This window comes from Schistocerca cancellata, chromosome 4 (genome assembly GCF_023864275.1).
Source record: "Schistocerca cancellata isolate TAMUIC-IGC-003103 chromosome 4, iqSchCanc2.1, whole genome shotgun sequence".
In the NCBI taxonomy this organism is placed as follows: Eukaryota; Metazoa; Arthropoda; class Insecta; order Orthoptera; family Acrididae; genus Schistocerca; species Schistocerca cancellata.
Genome location: NC_064629.1, coordinates 891,378,230 through 891,398,847, shown reverse-complemented (window position 1 = coordinate 891,398,847; position 20,618 = coordinate 891,378,230). Strand labels below are relative to the sequence as shown.

Genomic DNA, 20,618 nt, shown 5'->3' with positions numbered 1-20,618 from the left:
CCTCATAATCATGTTTTTAATATGTGACAAGTGGATCTGATCAATATTGCAGGTTCATTTAACCAGTTGTTTTTCTGGTTGTAGGTCACACATACCTCTGTCATACCACACATAGTGGCTATATGTCATATAGAGGTATGTGTCTTTCATTGTTCTGATTCAAATGAATGTGTTTCTGATATACTGTGTATGTATTGCAGTACATATCCTTAGACTTACTTCATAGTTTATAGTTTGGTTATCACATAGCCACATTCCTGCCTGCCAACAGACTTCTCACTTTCATGATAATGTTCGTTATGACTTTTTCCAAATAATATTTTGATACTTCCTGCTTAGTGGGAATTCATTGTGGTATATTACATTAGCTTTACATTTTAGTTCATTAAAATGTTTTTTTACATAACTTTATATTCTTGTTTTATTAGTTATTAGTTAGGTAGTTAATGTGGGGTTGACCTCTAGAAATGGCTTTATGTTTTATTAGTATATGACAACATATAAATGAATATTTTACCTTTAGATTGCACTCATCAGTATACAACTGTGATTGTTTTGCTTCAGATTATTCACATGTATTGCCATTAGCATTACATATTGGTTATTTGTCAATATGTGACACCGTGGTTATTAATGAATAACATGTAATTTTGACCTCCAATTAGGTGGTTCTCTTTTACTATTATATGACATGTATATATATTGGTCCCCTAGTTTACATTAATATACTGTGCAACTTTTCTCTCTTTTTACTCCTTAATTTATTTGTAACTTTGATGCCACTCCCTGTACAGTTGCTTTTTGTTATGTTTTTACCACATATTACCACTGTATATAATCTGATTTCGTAAATTTTACACTTCCCCATTTGTTATGTATTTCACACTGTTATCATTGTTGTCTTTACACAGGGGACTGAAGATGGTGTAGTATAATGCTGGATCTGGTAGCAACAATAAAACAAAACTGGAAATTTAGATGGCTGAAGGTATTTTGATTTGACATTTTATAGTCTACTGAACAGCTAAAGTTCTGTAACCATCCAATATAAGGATGGACTTACAGAGACAATTACCTTCTTCTTTTTACTGTTTATGATACACATTTTGTCTCCATACAAGGCTACATGCCACATAAATACTTTCAGAAAAGACTACTTAGGACTTAAATTCCCATTAAATTTTAACAAATTTCTCTTTTTAGAAGAGTGTTTCTTGCTATGAAAGTCTGTATTTTATATTCTCTTCACCTCTGACTTAGTCAGTTATTTCCTTATCACCATTTAGCTTGTGTTGCAGGAAATGAAGGTGCCCATTACCAATAAGTCACTCTAGTAGGAAATTTGGCCCTATTAACTGCTCACCAAAGTCACCTGCAAGCATTAACAGAAAATCTCTGCTGATGTTCCTTCTCAATGGTAGTGTGTAGGTTCTCAAAAGCCCAAATGTGTTGTCTTGGGTAAAGTAAGCATCATCTATAAATACATGCACATGGAACTGTGGATCATTCCCACATTGTGTAAGGATGCACTGGCGGAAGGCAACCCTATCTGGAAAGTTGGACGTGGCTGGAGTTTCCACACTTTGAGAAGAAGGAATCTATATCACAGACACTTTTTGACTTTAGCAAGGCATTTGACTGCACTCCCCATAAGATGCTCCTAAACAAGGTCAGTAAATATGGTGTTGGAGCACTGTTCTGGCAACCCTCTAATCTTATTTCAAAAACAGAAGGCAGATTGTATCAGTCCAAAGAGCACTATCATGTGAATACAAGTTGGAATATGGTGTGCCACAGGGATCAGTAATGGGCTCCCTCCCGTTCCTAGTGCTTGTAAATGATTTAAACTCTAATGGATAGTACAAGCAATTTGCAGATGATGCAACCCTGTACTCGAAAGGAATTGGTGCCAGCAAGACTCAAGAAGAAGTAGATGCTTTGTTTGATGCTACAACACAATGGATTGTTACAAACAAAATTTAAAAAAAATGAATAAGAAATTAAAAAAAAAAAAAAAAAAGGATTCCTAAAAGTGCAGGAACTGTGAAGTTTCTGGGGTTCATGTACATGTATGTGACAAAGTGTTATGGGTCATATACCTGCTGAGGAAACTGAAGCATGTGATAACTGATCAGTATCTGCTGATGGTATATTATTCACTGTTCCACAGCCATTTCAGCTATGGTCTAATACTATGGTGTCACACTACAGTCTGCAAGAGAATTCTGCTACTACAAAAAAAGCAATAAGGATCATAACATCAAGCAGGAAACTGGACCACCACAAGCCCCTCTTCACATGTCTAGGAGTGATAACAATTTTCAGTCAGTATGTCTTCACCTGTCTCATGTACAGGGTGACAATTATTGAACTATATGAAATAAAATTATCATAACTTCTGAACAGTTTGTGTTAGGATGTTCAAACTACAACATTGGCCAAGGATCATGATAGGAATTAGTATGCACTGTATGGTTTGGTTTAGTGACAAAGCCCACTTTCATTTGGATGGGTTTGCCAATACGCAAAATTGGCACATTTGGGGGACTGAGAATCTGCGTTTCATGACTGAGAACTCTCTTCATCCTCAACAGGTGACTGTGTGGTGTGCAATGTCTACTCACAGAATAATTGCTGCAATATTCCTCAATGACACGGTGAGTACTGAATGGTACGTGAAGGTTTTGGATGATGATTTCAACCCCATTATCCAAAGTGACACTGATTTCAACAATATGTGGTTCATGGAAGATGGAGTGTGACCCCATCAAAGCAGGAGAGTGTTTTATGTCATGTAGGTGCACTTTTGGGGCCACATTCTGGCTCTGAGGTATCCAAAGGCATCTGGCATAGGCCTTGATTGGCCAAAATATTCTCCAGATCTGAACACATGCAACTCATTTTTGTGGTTCTATATTAAAGACAAAGTGTACAGCAATAATCCCAAAACCATTGCTGAGCTGAAAACGGCCATTCAGGCAGTCATACGCAGCACTGATGTTCCAACACTTCAGAAGGCCATGCAGAATTTTGTTATTTGTCTGTGCCACTTCATTTCCAATGATGACAGGCATACTGAACATATCATAACATAAATCCAAATATCTGAAGTGACATTTATATGTCGAATAAAGTGTGTGCATGCTGTAGTTTGTAACTAATTTTCATTTTTTCCATATAGTTCAATAATTTTCACTCTGTACCTGAAATAAAATCGTGAAACATTCACCAACAGGAGTGATATCCACAATTCTAACACATGTGGTATGAAGACACAGACATCCCAAGCTGTTGACTATGACATGGGTCAGTTTTCCAGCAGTAGCCATTAAAATATTCAAGCACCTAAACACTAAAATGCAGTTTTTGGACTTGGTGAAATTTGGAAGAATGATATCACAAAATCTATGCCAAAAACCACTGTACAGTTTAAATGAGTTCTTTGACCGTGGAACAGCAAATTGGACTCCCTAAACAATGCACTGCTATATCAAATGAAGTGAACATCTACTTGTAAAAAATTTCTGACTCTATATAGCCATTAAGTATTATGCTATACTTATGCAAATTTGTTCTGTGTTGTATGCACACTTACGCTAATTTGTTTCTGTGTTATACAAGGGGGAACCAAAAAGAAGCAAAAAAAAATTTTTTTTAAAGCTACATATTTTCAAAGTGTTTACAAAACAATCTTATCCTCTTCAAAATACTCTCCATTACAACTAAAATTTGTCCCACCTGTGCTTCCACTGTTTGAAACATCTTTAGAAATGGCTGACAGCTTCTCCACTATTTTTTTCTCGACTTCTTCCGTGTTGTTAAATCGGTGTCATTTCATGCTCTTTGTCAGGGGTGGCAATAAGAAAAAGTTGCACGGAGCTGGGTGAGGTGAGTAAGGTACATGGGGCAGTGGAACCATGCCATCTTTAGCCAAAAACTGTTTAACGGAGATGGCTGTATGTGCAGGTGCATTGTCATGGTGGAAGAATCAGTCTCCTGTCTGCCTCAAATCAGGCCTTTTTAATGAACACTGTTTTGCAATCCTCTTAAAACTTCCAAATAAAAGATTTGATTGATTGTCTGACCTGGGGGAACAAACTCTGAATGAACTATTCCCTTGACATCAAAAAAGCAAATCAGCATTGTTTTGATGTTTGATTGACTTGATGACGTTTTTTTGGACTGTGTCATGATTATGTCTTCCATTGGCTTGCCTGTTTCTTTATTTCTGGGTCATAACCATTGCCTTTAACAGAAAATCTGGATCAATTTCAAACTAATGTTTCAAAGCATGAAATGTTTCAACCTGACGCTGCTTTTGATTGTCTGTCAAAACCCAATGAACAAACGTGACAGCAACCATTTTCATTCCCAAATCTTCCACTAAAATTCACTGAACCAAGGTCCAAGATAACCCACTAATCTCTGACAGTTCATTGATTGTCCATCGACAGTCTGTGAGCACAAACTCTAGAATTTTTTCAATATATTCGTCAATTTTGGCAGTTGATGGATGTCTAGAATGAGGTTTGACATCAATCGACATGTCACCATTTTTAAACTGAGAAGACCACTTGTACACTTCAATTTTTACAATAGCATCATCTAGGTAAGCTGTTTTCAGCATTAAAACATTTCCAGTGGCATTTTTGCCACGTAGAATACAAAATTTCACAGGTGCACATTGTTGAATTAAACTTGCCATCACAAAAAAAGAAGCAAGTACAAAACAGTGCTAGCAAAAACAATCAAACAGAACGAACCAGGTCAACAACACAGGCAGCACTGAACTGCCAATGAGATGCGCTATACATGCCTAGAGTCAGAAAAGAGTACTACACCACACACAACTAGGCCTAAGCACAATGAGAAACTCAGACAGGAGAGTACTGCAAATGTTAGAATAAGGAAAGGTTCACATAAAAGTATAACTAAAAATAATGTAAGTATATTTCATCAAAATATTGGGAGTTCAAAGAATAAAATAGATGAGCTTCTGGTTTGTTTAGAAGATTTAGAAGCTGAGGATGAAATAGATATACTATGCCTGTCTGAGCATCACATTGTTACTGATATGGATAAGGTAAATGTAAGTGGATATAAACTCTCTGCACATGTAATGAGAGAAAATATGGAGAAAGGAGGAGTTGCCATATATGTCAAAAGTTATCACTGTGCAAAAAGTATAGAAACAAAAAAGTTTTGTGTAGAGAAACATATAGAAGCATGTGCCTGTGAGCTTAAATTAAATAAAGGCACATTTATAATTGTAACTTTATATAGGTCCCCATCAGGAAATTTTCATCTATTTCTGAAAAATTTGGACTCCTTGTTGTGCTATCTGTCAGACAGGGGGAAGCAAATTATTATTTGTGGGGACTTCAATGTAGATTCTCTGAAAGAGGGTAATAGGAAAAATGACCTTGAAGTATTACTTGGTTCTTTCAATTTGACACCCGTTATTGATTTTCCTACTCGGGTGGTAAAGAATAGCAGCTCACTGATAGATAACTTCTTTATAGACCAAGATAAGTTTAACCAGATAAATGCTCAGCCTGTTGAGAATGGTCTTTCTGATCATGGTGCACAGCTAGTTACAATATATGACATAGCTCCATTCAGCAATACTAAACAGTCCTCCAAAGTAGTACGTTCAGTCAACGATTTAACAATTGCAAATTTCAGGGAAAGCCTACAGCAGTTAGACTGGGATGAGGTGTACCGTGAACCTGATGCCAATTTAAAATATAATTTATTTCATGACATTTTTGTAAATGCATTTGAAAACTGCTTCCCCAAGAAAATAGTTAAATATACTCGTAAGAAACCTTGTAACAAACCATGGCTTACTAAGGGTATAAAAATATCTTGTAACCGGAAAAGGGAAATGTATCTGACAGCAAGAAAGAGTAGTGACCCAGAAACTATCAAACATTATAAAAACTACTGTGTTATATTAAGAAAAGTTATTAAAAAATCCAGAAGTATGTGTATCATGTCTGAAATCAGCAACTCTGATAATAAAATTAAAACAATTTGGAATATTATTAAAAGAGAAACAGGTCAACCAAGAGCACAGGAAGACAGTATTACCATCAAATTGAATGAAAACTTTACGAACAAAAAGTCAGACGTTGAAAATATTTTTAATAATCATTTTCTAAATGTTGTGGATATAGTTGGATCAAGGTCTTCATTAGAAGATGCTAGGCTGTTAATGGAAGAGGCCATACCTATGCAATTTGATACAATTGAAATCTCACCCACTTCTCCCTATGAAATTAGGAAAATAATAAACTTGCTTAAAAGCAAAAACTCACATGGAATTGATGGCATTTCCAGCAAAATACTAAAAGCTTGTTCTCAACAGATAAGTAAGATTCTCAGCCACCTATGTAATAGCTCTCTGGAACAGGGCATTTTCCCTGATAGACTGAAATATGCTATTGTTATACCTTTGCATAAAAAGGGGGATAGATCTGATGTCAACAATTACCGTCCAATCTCCCTTCTAACAGCTTTATCCAAAATTTTTGAGAAAGTAATGTATTCAAGAGTAGCTTCACATATCTGTAACAATGAAGTACTAACAAAATGTCAGTTTGGTTTCCAGAAAGGTTTTTCAACAGAAAATGCCATATATGCTTTCACCAATCAAATTTTGAATGATCTGAATAACCGAACACCACCCATTGGGATTTTTTGTGATCTCTCAAAGGCTTTTGATTGTGTAAATCATGAAATTCTGCTAGACAAGCTCAAGTATTGTGGCATGAGTGGGACAGTGCACAAATGGTTTAATTCGTACCTAACTGGTAGAGTGCAGAAAGTTGAAATAAGTAGTTCTCATACTATGCAAAGATCAGCACATTCCTCAAACTGGGGAACTATCAAGAATGGGGTTCCACAAGGGTCAGTCTTGGGTCCTTTGTTGTTCTTAATATATATTAATGACTTGCCATTCTATATTCATGAAGAGGCAAAGTTAGTTCTCTTTGCTGATGATACAAGTATAGTAATCACACCTGACAAACAAGAATTAACTGATGAAATTGTCAATAGTGTCTTTCAGAAAATTACTAAGTGGTTCCTTGTAAACGGACTCTCACTGAATTTTGATAAGACACAGTACATACAGTTCCGTACAGTGAATGGTATGACGCCATTAATAAATATAGACCTTAATCAGAAGCATATAGCTAAGGTAGAATACTCCAAATTTTTAGGTGTGTCCATTGATGAGAGATTAAATTGGAAGAAACACATTGATGAGCTGCTGAAACGTTTGAGTTCAGCTACTTATGCAATAAGGGTCATTGCAAATTTTGGTGATAAACATCTTAGTAAATTAGCTTACTACGCCTATTTTCACTCGTTGATTTCATATGGCATCATATTTTGGGGTAATTCATCACTGTGGAAGAAAGTATTTATTGCACAAAAGCGTGTAATCAGAATAATAGCTGGAGTCCATCCAAGATCATCCTGCAGACATTTATTTAAGGATCTAGGGATATTCACAGTAGCTTCTCAGTATATATACTCTCTTATGAAATTTGTTATTAACAACCAAACCCAATTCAAAAGTAATAGCAGTGTGCATAACTACAATACTAGGAGAAAGGATGATCTCCACTATTCAAGATTAAATCTAACTTTGGCACAGAAAGGGGTGAATTATACTGGCACTAAAGTCTTTGGTCACTTACCAAATAGTATCAAAAGTCTGACAGACGACCAACAAGTATTTAAGAAGAAATTAAAAGAATTTCTGAATGACAACTCCTTCTACTCCATAGAGGAATTTTTAGATATAAATTTAAAAAAAAATTAAAAAAAAAATAAAAATAAAATAAAAAAAACACAAAAAAATTAAAAAGTTGTTATATTAACCTAAGTATGTTGTTAAATTAACTTAATTATGTCATGTATTGGAAAATTTGACTCGTTCCACATCATTACGAAATATCGTATTCATGATCCATGGAACTTGTATTAATCTAATCTAATCTAATCTAATCTAATCTAGGTTTAAGTAGTTCTAAGCTCTAGGGGACTGATGACCATAGATGTTAAGTCCCATAGTGCTCAGAGCCATTTGATTAACAAGAACCAAATAATAGACTGTGTATGACAGAACATGTTCTGAACGAGGGTTAGGCGAAAATTATTCTCCGTTTGAAAATCTTTGTGGCCGCTTCTTTAGTACATCAAATTCTGCACAGAAATTAGAGTCATTTTAGATTTAAAAATCTAGTCAGTTGCCGTGCTTCATTTCTGACTGTATAACTACCAGGCATAAGAATAATACAAATATAATCATGACACGATATGTATATTCTTCCGCGTTTGCTGTTGTCTCACTCTAGTTTCATAGTTTATTAGGCAGACAGGATTTAAATGAGATACCAGCAAACACGAAAGAATACATGGCAAAATGTTTATATCCGTATTCTTTCTTATGGTGAAGAGAATACTGCATGTGATACACATTTTGTCAGGTTCCTATTAGCAACCATCTGTTCTCACAGTTAGGAAAAAATTCAGAACGTAGAGTTTGCCATATTGACAAACATCCCAAACAGTCTTGCCTGTCGGATTTTCGTAGTACATTAAAATTCTGCTATATTCGAAGATGAACAATACGGAATTTGTATTTACTTCGTTGAATAATGTATGAAAATGCAGTGGTCGAAACTCAGGGCGGAGAAAAAAAAGCTCATCTTCCACCTTTTTTAAAATTTATTTACTGACGCAGAGGTTTTGGTGCCAGTATTTATCTTTGTGCCTACAAAGCATGCCTGTGTAGCGCTACATATATTTGACGGCAGAAGTTGGTTGCGGCGGCACCTACCAACATTTTTTAGAACTTCCGCTTGCTTTGAACATTCATTGCAGATAGATGTAAACAGCAAGACACAGACCATTTCATTAAGGGGAGTGAAGCTCACTCACATACTAGCAAATGGTGAAGAAATCACAGAATCTTTGTTCCCACAAGGAGTGCAGGAAAGCAGACCAGGACATAGAAATGCCACACCACCTTCAAGAGATCAGATACCCATGGGAGAGAAGATGCAGGTGACACAGAGACCAGAAGGATGCTCTCAAGCAGGTCAAAAAATCACATAAAGATAACCATATATCCCAGGAGCTCTGCTCTTCCACAGTGGTGCTGTGTGGGAGTCACTGTGGTCAGAGAAAATAAATGTACAGTGAATCAAAGAGTTGTGTTCTGGAGGGAGTAGAGTGACATTACCATTACTATTTGTTTTTATAACACTTCCAAAGTTGTTATGGATTTGTTATTCTCGATTTGATTTCGTTCTCTCAGAGTTGAGTAAAGAGTTTCTTCATAGTTTTATGATGGTGCATGTTATTTGCATAGTATTTATAGCAAATATCACCATAACCTCCTTGTTGAAACTTCTTTGTATGAGCAGCAAACAGTTTTTCTAGGATACATCATTTCTGACATTTTTCATGAAATGTTAATATTCTTTCTTGACATGAATGAACTTCCACACACCCAGCTTTTTCAAATATTTACAAGCTCTTGTATTTAATTTCTGTCATTGCACTTTCACCCTCCACTGCACTTTTATCCCTAAGGCATTATCACAAGAAAACACTTGAAGCTCATCACTTTGTTTGAAATCATAACACCAACACACGGAATACACTGTGAAAATAAACAAAAATAACTGGTAATGCCTTGTGAAAATGAAGTTAAAGCTAGTATGGAATTATGGCAATTGAAAGAATGAGGAATCAGACAAATGAGCCCCACCTGCAGGTGGTATACATAGACTGAGACAAAAATAGGCAGTGAAAGTGGATAAGGATGAAGGGAGTGAATGAGAATGCAAAAAAGAAAAGAGCACCATGGAGACAGAAAATGCTGCAAAAGACACCTTATTTTGATGCACACCTGCTCCAAACCAGCAAACCAAACAATGAAAAATGATAGGTCCAGAACTTTTAGGGAATTTAGACCTGGTTAATTTAGTGTAGAAAATTGGATTTCTATTTGGTTATTAGCCAACACTTGCATGGCAAAAACTAACAAAAAGTGATTTTCTGTATATTTCAATGATAATTCATAGATCATTGCCACCTATGATTTGGCACCAAACAGTTAAAAGTAAACTAAACTTGATTACTCCAGGCTTAAAAGTATCTAGTGCTCAAAAATGAGAGCTACACAAAGAAATGAAACACAATAAAAATCCTGAATTTGTTAAATATCTGAGATGTTATAAAGTTGTATGTAAAAGTGCTGTTAAAGTTGCCAAATGAATGTCAAATGATAAGTTAATTTTAGGACATAAGAATAAGCCTAAAGCAGTATGGTCTGTTATTTAATCAGAATTAGCTACAACAGTTAATCAGCAGGAAATTTTAAAAATCAAACAAAACAATGATGATACTATTTCAAACCTTCTCAAACAGCTCTACATTTTTATAAGTTTCTCATAAATGTAACAAAACCTGATGTAAATATAATAGAGGGAAACATTCCACGAGGGAAAAGTATATCTAAAAAAAAAAGATGATGAGACATACCAAACAAAAGCGCTGGCAGGTCGATAGACACACAAACAAACACAAACATACACACAAAATTCAAGCTTTTGCAACCAATGGTTGCCTCATCAGGAAAGAGGGAAGGAGAGGGAAAGACGAAAGGATTTGGGTTTTAAGGGAGAGGGTAAGGAGTCATTCCAATCCCGGGAGCGGAAAGACTTACCTTAGGGGGAAAAAAGGACAGGTTTCAAACTCTTTGCCTTTACAAATGTCTGCTTGTGTCTGTATATATGCGGATGGATATGTGTGTGTGTGCGAGTGTATACCTGTCCTTTTTTCCCCCTAAGGTAAGTCTTTCCGCTACCGGGATTGGAATGACTCCTTACCCTCTCCCTTAAAACCCAAATCCTTTCGTCTTTCCCTCTCCTTCCCTCTTTCCTGATGAGGCAACCGTTGGTTGCGAAAGCTTGAATTTTGTGTGTATGTTTGTGTTTGTTTGTGTGTCTATCGACCTGCCAAGCGCTTTTGTTTCGTAAGTCTCATCATCTTTCTTTTTAGATAAAATCTGATGTAAATGTGACTACTTATCAAAACAGTGTGAATTTCTTTGGCCTTGCTGTCCTTGTGACATTTAGTAAAGTCTCAGCCCAAGATGCAACAAATTCTATTTTGGTCTTAAAAAACAAAAACTGTGCAGGGTGGGATCTAATACCCACCAACGTAATTAAATTTGTATATGATAAAATAGTACACCCTGTGTCCTTAATAATCTCTCAGTCATTTGAGCAAACTAACTTCCCTTGTGTGCTTAAGTATTCAGAGTTAAAATCACTTCACAAAAAAAGATCAGGAGAGGATATGGGAAATTACTGCCCTATCTCTATCCTCCTAGTGCTATCCAAAGTATCTGAAAAAATAGCTGCAGTCCAGATAAATTTTATTTTGAAACATGGAGTTATTCTTAAAAACCAATATGGATTCCAAAATGGGAAAAGCACCATGAGTGCTATGAATGAATTCACTGAAAACAATCTGCTCATCACTAGACAAAAGCAACAAAGTGGCAGATAGCTTTTGTGACCTTACAAAGGCATTCGATTTTGTGAATCACTCCATGCTGCTTCATAAACTAGACACGTATGACATCAGACTAAATGCTTTGCACTGGCTCAGGTCTTATCTGACAATCAGGATGCACATAACATCTAACACCATAAATTATGCACCTCTGTGAGATACATCATCACAGTGAGTCCCTCGAGGCTCAATCTTAGGACCAATATTGTTTCTCTTTTACATAAATGATTTACCTCTTAATATCAATGCCCAGCCATTCATGTTTGCTGATGAAAACAAACTGCGGGAGAAATTCCAGATGGTGTTATAAACACACTAAACAACCTAGATTCATGGTTTCAACAAAATGGCCTTAAACGTGACTTCTCAAAGACCTTCTTTACGCAGTTTAGAACCAAATAATAAAAAATCAGTGACATCACTATTGTACATAAAAATCAAGTTATGGGCAAAGCTCAGTCCATTAAATTCTTGGGACTAAACTTGGGCAAAAATCTAAGCTGGCAAGTACATATAGATTATTTAACTACAAAATTAAACAACCTTGCCTTCGCAATGGATATACTATCTGGTATAACAGACATAAGCTGCAGGAAAGTGGTGTACCACAGTTACTTTGAATCCATAATTAGATATGGTTTAATTTTTGGGGAAAATTCAAGCTACATGTCAGGAATCCTGTTACTTCAAAAAAGAATTGTTAGAAAAATGTGTGCTAACCCTCCAAGAAGATCCTGCCTCCATTATTCAAGATTATAAAAATATTACCTATCCCTGCATTGTAAATATTTGAAATTATCATCTTTTTACATAGTAAACCCGAGCCAATGGAAGAAAACCATTTCAAACATATCACTTAAAACTCTACCAACAGACACACCAGTACTTGGATATAAATTTACAATGAACTCAAGGGTAGAGATTTACTGAGGATGTATAGAGGTTCACTGAAGGAAAAACTATATGATCTACTGGTGGAAAAATGTTACTATTTCACTGAGGAATTTATGAATGACAAAATTGTCATTTGAATAGAGTAACTGTTTAATATTATAGCATTGTGTGTGTGTGTCTATATATATATCATCTTTTTACATAGTAAATATATATATATTTAGATGATGAGACTTACCAAACAAAAGCGCTGGCAGGTCGGTAGACACACAAACATACACACAAAATTCTAGCTTTCGCAACCAACGGTTGCCTCGTCAGGAAAGAGGGAAGGAGAGGGAAAGACAAAAGGATATGGGTTTTAAGGGAGAGGGTTACGTATTATTGAGTATATATTGGCGGGATAAAATTGTATACTGGGTTACGGTAAAAAAGGAGAAGGTGAATAGAAAGTAAATATAAAAAAAATATATATATATTTTTCCCACGTGGAATGTTTCCCTCTATTATATTCATATATATATATATATATATATATATATATATATATATATATATACAGGGTGTTTCACAAATGACCGGTATATTTGAAACGGCAATAAAAACTAAACGAGCAGCGATAGAAATACACCGTTTGTTGCAATATGCTTGGGACAACAGTACATTTTCAGGCAGACAAACTTTCGAAATTACAGTAGTTACAATTTTCAACAACAGATGGCGCTGCGGTCTGGGAAACTCTATAGTACGATATTTTCCACATATCCACCATGCGTAGCAATAATATACCGTAGTCTCTGAATGAAATTACCCGAAACCTTTGACAACGTGTCTGGCGGAATGGCTTCACATGCAGATGAGATGTACTGCTTCAGCTGTTCAATTGTTTCTGGATTCTGGTGGTACACCTGGTCTTTCAAGTGCCCCACAGAAAGAAGTCACAGGGGTTCATGTCTGGCGAATAGGGAGGCCAATCCACGCCGCCTGCTGTATGTTTCGGATAGCCCAAAGCAATCACACGATCATCGAAATATTCATTCAGGAAATTAAAGACGTCGGCCGTGCGATGTGGCCGGGCACCATCTTGCATAAACCACGAGGTGTCCCCAGTGTCATCTAAGGCAGTTTGTACCGCCACAAATTCACGAAGAATGTCCAGATAGCGTGATGCAGTAATCGTTTCGGATCTGAAAAATGGGCCAATGATTCCTTTGGAAGAAATGGCGGCCCAGACCAGTACTTTTTGAGGATGCAGGGACGATGGGACTGCAAGATGGGGCTTTTCGGTTCCCCATATGCACTAGTTCTGTTTATTGATGAAGCCGTCCAGGTAAAAATAAGCTTCGTCAGTAAACCAAATGCTGCCCACATGCATATCGCCGTCATCAATCCTGTGCACTATATCGTTAGCAAATGTCTCTCGTGCAGCAATGGTAGCGGTGCTGAGGGGTTGCCGCGTTTGAATTTTGTATGGATAGAGGTGTAAACTCTGGTGCATGAGACGATACGTGGACGTTGGCGTCATTTGGACCGCGGCTGCAACACGGCGAACGGAAACCCGAGGCCGCTGTTGGATCACCTCCTGCACTAGCTGCATGTTGCCCTCTGTGGTTGCCGTACGCGGTCGCCCTACCTTTCCAGCACGTTCATCTGTCACGTTCCCAGTCTGTTGAAATTTTTCAAACAGATCCTTTATTGTATCGCTTTTCGGTCCTTTGGTTACATTAAACCTCCGTTGAAAACTTTGTCTTGTTGCAACAACACTGTGTTCTAGGCGGTGGAATTCCAACACCAGAAAAATCCTCTGTTCTAAGGAATAAACCACGTTGTCCACAGCACACTTGCACGTTGTGAACAGCACACGCTTACAGCAGAAAGACGACGTACAGAATGGCGCACCCACAGACTGCGTTGTCTTCTATATCTTTCACATCACTTGCAGCGCCATCTGTTGTTGAAAATTGTAACTACTGTCATTTCGAAAGTTTGTCCGCCTGAAAATGTACTGTTGTCTCAAGCATATTGCAACAAATGGTGTATTTCTATCGCTGCTCGTTTAGTTTTTATTGCCGTTTCAAATATACCGGCCATTTTTGAAACACCCTGTGTGTGTGTGTGTGTGTGTGTGTGTGTGTGTGTGTAGTGTTAGGGAATATGTAATTATGTATATCATAAGGCTAAAAATTTATGTCTCCTGTACAGCATGATCGGATGATCTGTACATGTATGTTATGAGATGAATAAAGTACAAATACAAATAGCTAACTTCAAATTTAAAAAATTAAGAATGTCTCCAAAACACCCCAACAAGAGCTGTTTCTGGTCACCACATCATTGGAGGATGGTGAGACAGGAAATCGGTCATGTTATTATCAAAGGAATCATCAGAACATTAACCTTAATCTGTATTAGTTCTTGTTCTTCTATACTTGTTTCTTCTATACAACATGTTATTTCACCTTATGTATAAGAACAAGTAACAACATAGATGCTGATAATCACAACAGTAACTAGTAAGTAAAGTTTTAAAAAATGCAACCCTTTGGTTAGTTTTTCCTTAAGCAAATGTTGCTTTAAAATTATCAGAAATTCATACCTTGGTTGACTTCTTCTTCAATTAGAGCATGTTTTATTGTTTTTATGGCAATATAATTTGGACATCTCATTATCTGCAAATATGCAGCAATCCGAATTTCAGGATCAATTGCATGATTTCTATATATGTCAATGAAATAGTCCCTCTCTGGTTCACAAGGAAATCGTCTGAAAATATATTTATTGAAAGTTACATAACAATAAAGTTTATGAAGATTGTCACTGAACTGATGTGCACCAAGTATAATAATAATAATAATAATAATAAATAATCTTTAAGTGAACCATTATGTAACTCTATAGTGTGAAAAATGAAGAAAAACAGTAGTAAGCAGTGCATACTTGTTTACTGGTTAGCAGTTTCATAAAACAGCTTTTCTCTAGGGTCCAGAAAAGAATGTTTGCAATATATTTAGGCATTTTGGAGATGTTATCACTTCTACTAATGACAGATCTGTCCTATGAGAAGAAATCCAAAATTTTGGGACTGGTGCTGTCATCTGGAAAGCAGGATTAGTAGATCTTTGCACCATTAGGTGGCGAGAGCTGCATTCTGATGAGCCAGTGTGTGGAGTGGCATTCAGCAGGGAGGACGTGTTGTGTGTCCACAGTGATTTCCGTAATACTCTGTGTTTGGTGTGTGGTGATTTTATGATGGATCCATGAACAGAACAGCACATGTGTATCAAATTCTGTACGAATCTCGGGAAAAGTGCTACGGAGACCTTCACAATGACTCCACAAGTGTTCGGTGGCGACAGCATGAGCCATACGTGTGTGTTTCAGTGGCATGCTTGGTTCAGGGCCGGCTGTGCAGATGTCGAAGCTCATACTGAAGGCCTGTCGTGCGGATCAATATCGAACCATTCAAGACCTTGCAGATGAAGTTGGTATTGGTTATGGGACATGTCAACGAATGTTGACTGATGAACTGGGCATGCATCGTGTGACTGTAAAATTTGTGCCAAGCATCTTGACTGCAGATCAGAAGGCACAGCATGTTGAAGTGTGCACAGACCTTTATCGGACCACATTTAATGATCCAACCTGCTTGTCACAGATTATCACTGGCAACAAGAGCTGGATTCATGGTTATGAACCAGAGACAAAGCAACAATTGTCCCAGTGGAAGAGCTCAGGCTCTCCAAGAACCAAAAAAGTGAGACTGGTGAAGAGCAAAGCGAAGAGCATGATCATCATTTTCTTTGATACCAAGGGAATTGTGCACGAAGAATTTGTCCCACCAAACCAAACAGTGAATTCTGCATACTACTGTGACGTTTTGTGATGGCTCCATGAAAACGTGCAGCGACGATGGCCCAAACTTTGGTATCAAGGGAACTGGCTGTTGCATCATGACAACAAGCCCTGTCACATGTCCTTGCTCACCAGTAGCTTTTTGGCAAAAAACAACATGGTGGTTGTACCCCACCCACCGTACTTACCAGATTTGGCACCTTGCGACTTCGTGCTATTCCCAAAACTAAAACTCAAGTTGAAAGGCCATCAGTTCGATACTCTAGAGAGGATTCAAGAAGCATCACCACACCCTCAGAGAACAGGACTTACAGAAAAGTTTGACCAGTGGCAGAAGTGCTGGGACCAGTGTGTACATATGGATGGGAACTACTTCAAGGGTGATGGTGACAGTTAGTTCATAGGTAAGGTTTTCAACAGATGGCAGCACCAGTCCTGAAAATTTTTGGATAGCACCTCGTACATGATGAGATATGCTTTTTTGAAAAAGACTTTTATTTCATATTAGTCTGATGTCTTTTTATATATAAATAGATATATAAATAAGTGTTTGTACTTTAAAATGGTCTAAGGCTGAAAACTGGACTGTATAACAATAAAAGGAAAATTATTATACTCAAATGATGGCAGCATCATTAAAAAAATGTGCCATGACTGTGACTCCAGCCAAAATAAAAATTACCTTCTCATGTTTGTACTTTAAAATGGCCTAAGGCTGAAAACTGGACTGTATAACAATAAAAGGAAAATTATTATACTCAAATGATGGCAGCATCATTAAAAAAAGTGCCATGACTGTGACTCCAGCCAAAATAAAAATTACCTTCTCATGTTAGTGTGGCAAGTCCCACCCCCAGTACTACTCTATAAGACAAGAAAGGGTACACTACTCCAAAATATACAGTCCTTAGGGTTTCAGAATTAATGTATGGTAATAATCTCATTAATACACATAGACTGAAGTGTTTCTCCCCCCTCTCCATCTACCGATCTGTTTTGCACTTTGTCAAGAGCATTAGCAACTGTTACACCAAAATTAAAATTCATAATTATGGAATATGAGACAACCTCAACTTACTTGTCTCAAGAAAAAATAAACACAAAGCATCATTTTCTATCTGGGAATAAAATTGTAGAATAAATTTTCCTGGTACAAAATACAAAGCCAAACATTATTTAGTGAGCACAATGTAGGGATAGGTAAAAAGTTAACATAAATCAATAATAAACATCACTGACATTCTTCTGCACATAGCTAAAATATAATGCATGTTACTGTAAATTCTGAGGCCCAAGATCTGAGGTGGATAACATACAAACCCTCTTCCACTTTCCTGAGCCCAATATCCCATTCACAAGCTGATGGCTGTGGCCAAAATAGCATTTCACTTAAAATAAAAATATCCAATCAGGAAAAATTGTCTGTGATTATATGGTTGTCTGTACAAAATCATCAACTTTTTAACTGTTTATTTTTCTATTAGGATGACATGTAAAAATTATTGTGTAAATGGTCATGGATGGATAAACTAACAAATTAACAAAAGGAAGCTAATGCTCATTGAAAAATAGCTTAAATACATACACTCACAAAGATAAATCACACTATAGTTGGAAATTTGTTTCGTTTTATGCCACATTATTTCATGTCATTATTTCATTTACTTTCTGCTAACTACCTATCATATTTTCAAAGATTTTATTCAGTTGCTTCTAAGAATACTAATAGTGATATCCTGCTAAATTCTATCCTACTTTCTGTATTCACTTTATCTGTTTATTACTCTCTTAAGCATTTATTCTTTTCCTCCAGTTCCAAATACTCCCCACTCAGCCACTGATCAACTTTCACATTGTTATAATTTTTGGCACATTATGCAAAAGGCTACATCTAACAACTATTTCTGTTATTTTTTTATCTGTCTACATTCATCAATACGAAATTTTTCTTGTATCCATTTTCATATACTGTTAACATCTCACTGACTTAATCACTCTAGGACCACAGACAGAAAGAAACTGTCCAGTGTTATCTATTTAAAACATAAGTATTGTGTTCAGTTGTATGTAACAAAAATTACCTGCTAAATAAATATTTTCTGGTTTTTAACAGACCCCCAAATTACCTGTATGTTTCAATGGCAGATACTCTCAGTTCCATTGGTAGTTCTTCATTTTCTAAGCAGTTATGCAAAACAGATGATAAATTTGCATTAGTCACACCAATGTTCCCAAGAGTTTTAAGAGCAACTATCACCTGAAAAATTCAAATCTGTTAATCGTCTTTAAACATTTTTACATGCAATTAGTGTCCTCTTATGAAGTAATTACATATGCATCAATAAGTATATGAAAATAATTCAAGATAGTTACACTGCACAATTAAGTAAATGACAATAACAATAAATAATTAGATGATACATTACTTACAATAGACACAATTAGGAGAATGACTAATACAATTAATAATTATACACATAGGCATTAAAGAGATTTGCCCCTCCTTTTTAACTTTCAACAACCATCACCTGTTTTCCTCTCTGATGAAGAAACTACCAGTACAGAAACTATGTATAGATCTTACTGCTTTTAAACGTATTTATCAGCAGTAGTTGGGAGTTTCACACCCTGTCTAATAGTGGTTTTAGTTTGCTCAAGTGAATTTTCCTTTTAAAACAAACAAAATTCAGTTAATATATAAGCATCCATTTTTGGTAGCATGAAAATAGGAACTAAATCTTTTTCTGAAATGAATTGTAACAGTGAACATCCAGTTTTCAGATATGCATTCCACCAGTTACTGGGAGGTTTTCCACTTAACAGTCATCTAGAAGAGGAGTTTTGATATAATGGATTCCCAGATAATTTAGTGTACAATGTTCATGAATGCATAACCAGACTTCCTGTGAAAACTGACTGGGCTGAAATGCCATCTTTATGAAATACCTAGAATGCTTGTGACTTTCATATAAGAACTGCAGGGATATTTACTTAATTTGACAGTGTTTCCTGTAATGCTGTAATATATACATCCAAACTGGAATGATTTTGAAGATCTTCAGTAGGTGTAGTCTTTGTAGCTGCATTATAATTTAGCTTTTAAATCTATCAAGATTTTTTCTTATTTAACATTAATAGGCATTGCAAGAAGGTATGGACTGGGCTTACAATTTTGGAACAACTTTTCTTATCTTAGACTGCATTATTTACCACTCAACAAATCCAACAGTTAGTAAATCACCTTGTACAATGTGAAAAAATATGCTAATAGAGTCAGTGTTGGAAACAGGCTATATTACTTTATGCATAATATGAAATTTGAGATCAATATTTTTGGTAAAATACAAGGAAGTATGTACATTACTTCATGCAATATCTACATTCCTGTAGTTGAAAGGCAATTTGTTGAAAAAAAATTAAATATAAATAATTCAAATGACAGTATCCGCGAAAATCAATGCAAGGGTTAAAATCACAATGTAAACAAAAAATGAGTGGCAGTTTTTATTCCAGAAATTTACAAAGTTGTAGTAAAGGCACCGTAGTCTGAATTACATGCAACCAAATGAGAATTACAATTCTGCATCAATAAAATATACAGGTTGTCCCCAGAGAAATGGACAATATTGAGGGATATGATGGGAATGAAGCAAAAGAGCCTAGTAAATATGTGCTCTAAAATGTATACATAAAGAGCTATGAGCACTTCTTCATCCTCCAGTAGAAGAGATCTGTTTCACAGTACCAAAGATGAATATGTGCTCATAGCTCTTAATATATGAATTTTAGAGGCCATGTCTAAAAGCCCTCCTTTGCTTTGAATGATTATTCCTGTTAAATCCTTCATAACCCTCTATATGCAAGGAAATTCTACAGTAAAACAATACATACAAATCTAGGAATTTAACTATATCTTAAGTCTCCTGTTCTCATAACCTCCCTGGCCTCAGTCTTCCTTAGTTCCTGTCCTTCACCCACCTATCCCCTTCCTGGCTACCACTCCAGCAGCACACAGCCTTCTATTCCACCAATGCACCCTCTAGTCTCTCTCTCTCTCTCTCTCTCTCTCTCTCTCTCTCTCTCTCTCACTCTCACTCCCCCCCCCCCCCCCCCACACACACACACACACCTTCCTCTACTTCTCTCCTTTCCTGATTGCCCCCCTCCTCCTCCTTCCTGTCTGACCTCCTGATTGAACATAGCTGTCCTACCCTGTCCTCATGACTTCCCCGCTTCCCCGCATGTTCTCCCAAGCAGCATTTTACCAT

At 36.4% G+C, this 20,618-nt stretch overlaps 1 protein-coding gene across 1 annotated transcript in view; it reads right to left on the bottom strand.

The window, feature by feature from the left end:
* The window catches only part of LOC126185051 (uncharacterized), a 707,909-nt gene that overhangs the window by 603,723 nt on the left and 83,568 nt on the right, over positions 1-20,618 (bottom strand). The window contains exons 10-11 of the mRNA XM_049927806.1: positions 18,477-18,607; positions 15,095-15,261 (exon numbers count right to left, since the gene is read on the bottom strand). Of these exons, the coding sequence (XP_049783763.1) occupies positions 15,095-15,261; positions 18,477-18,607 (298 nt within the window). The remainder of the gene's footprint in view (positions 1-15,094; positions 15,262-18,476; positions 18,608-20,618) is intronic.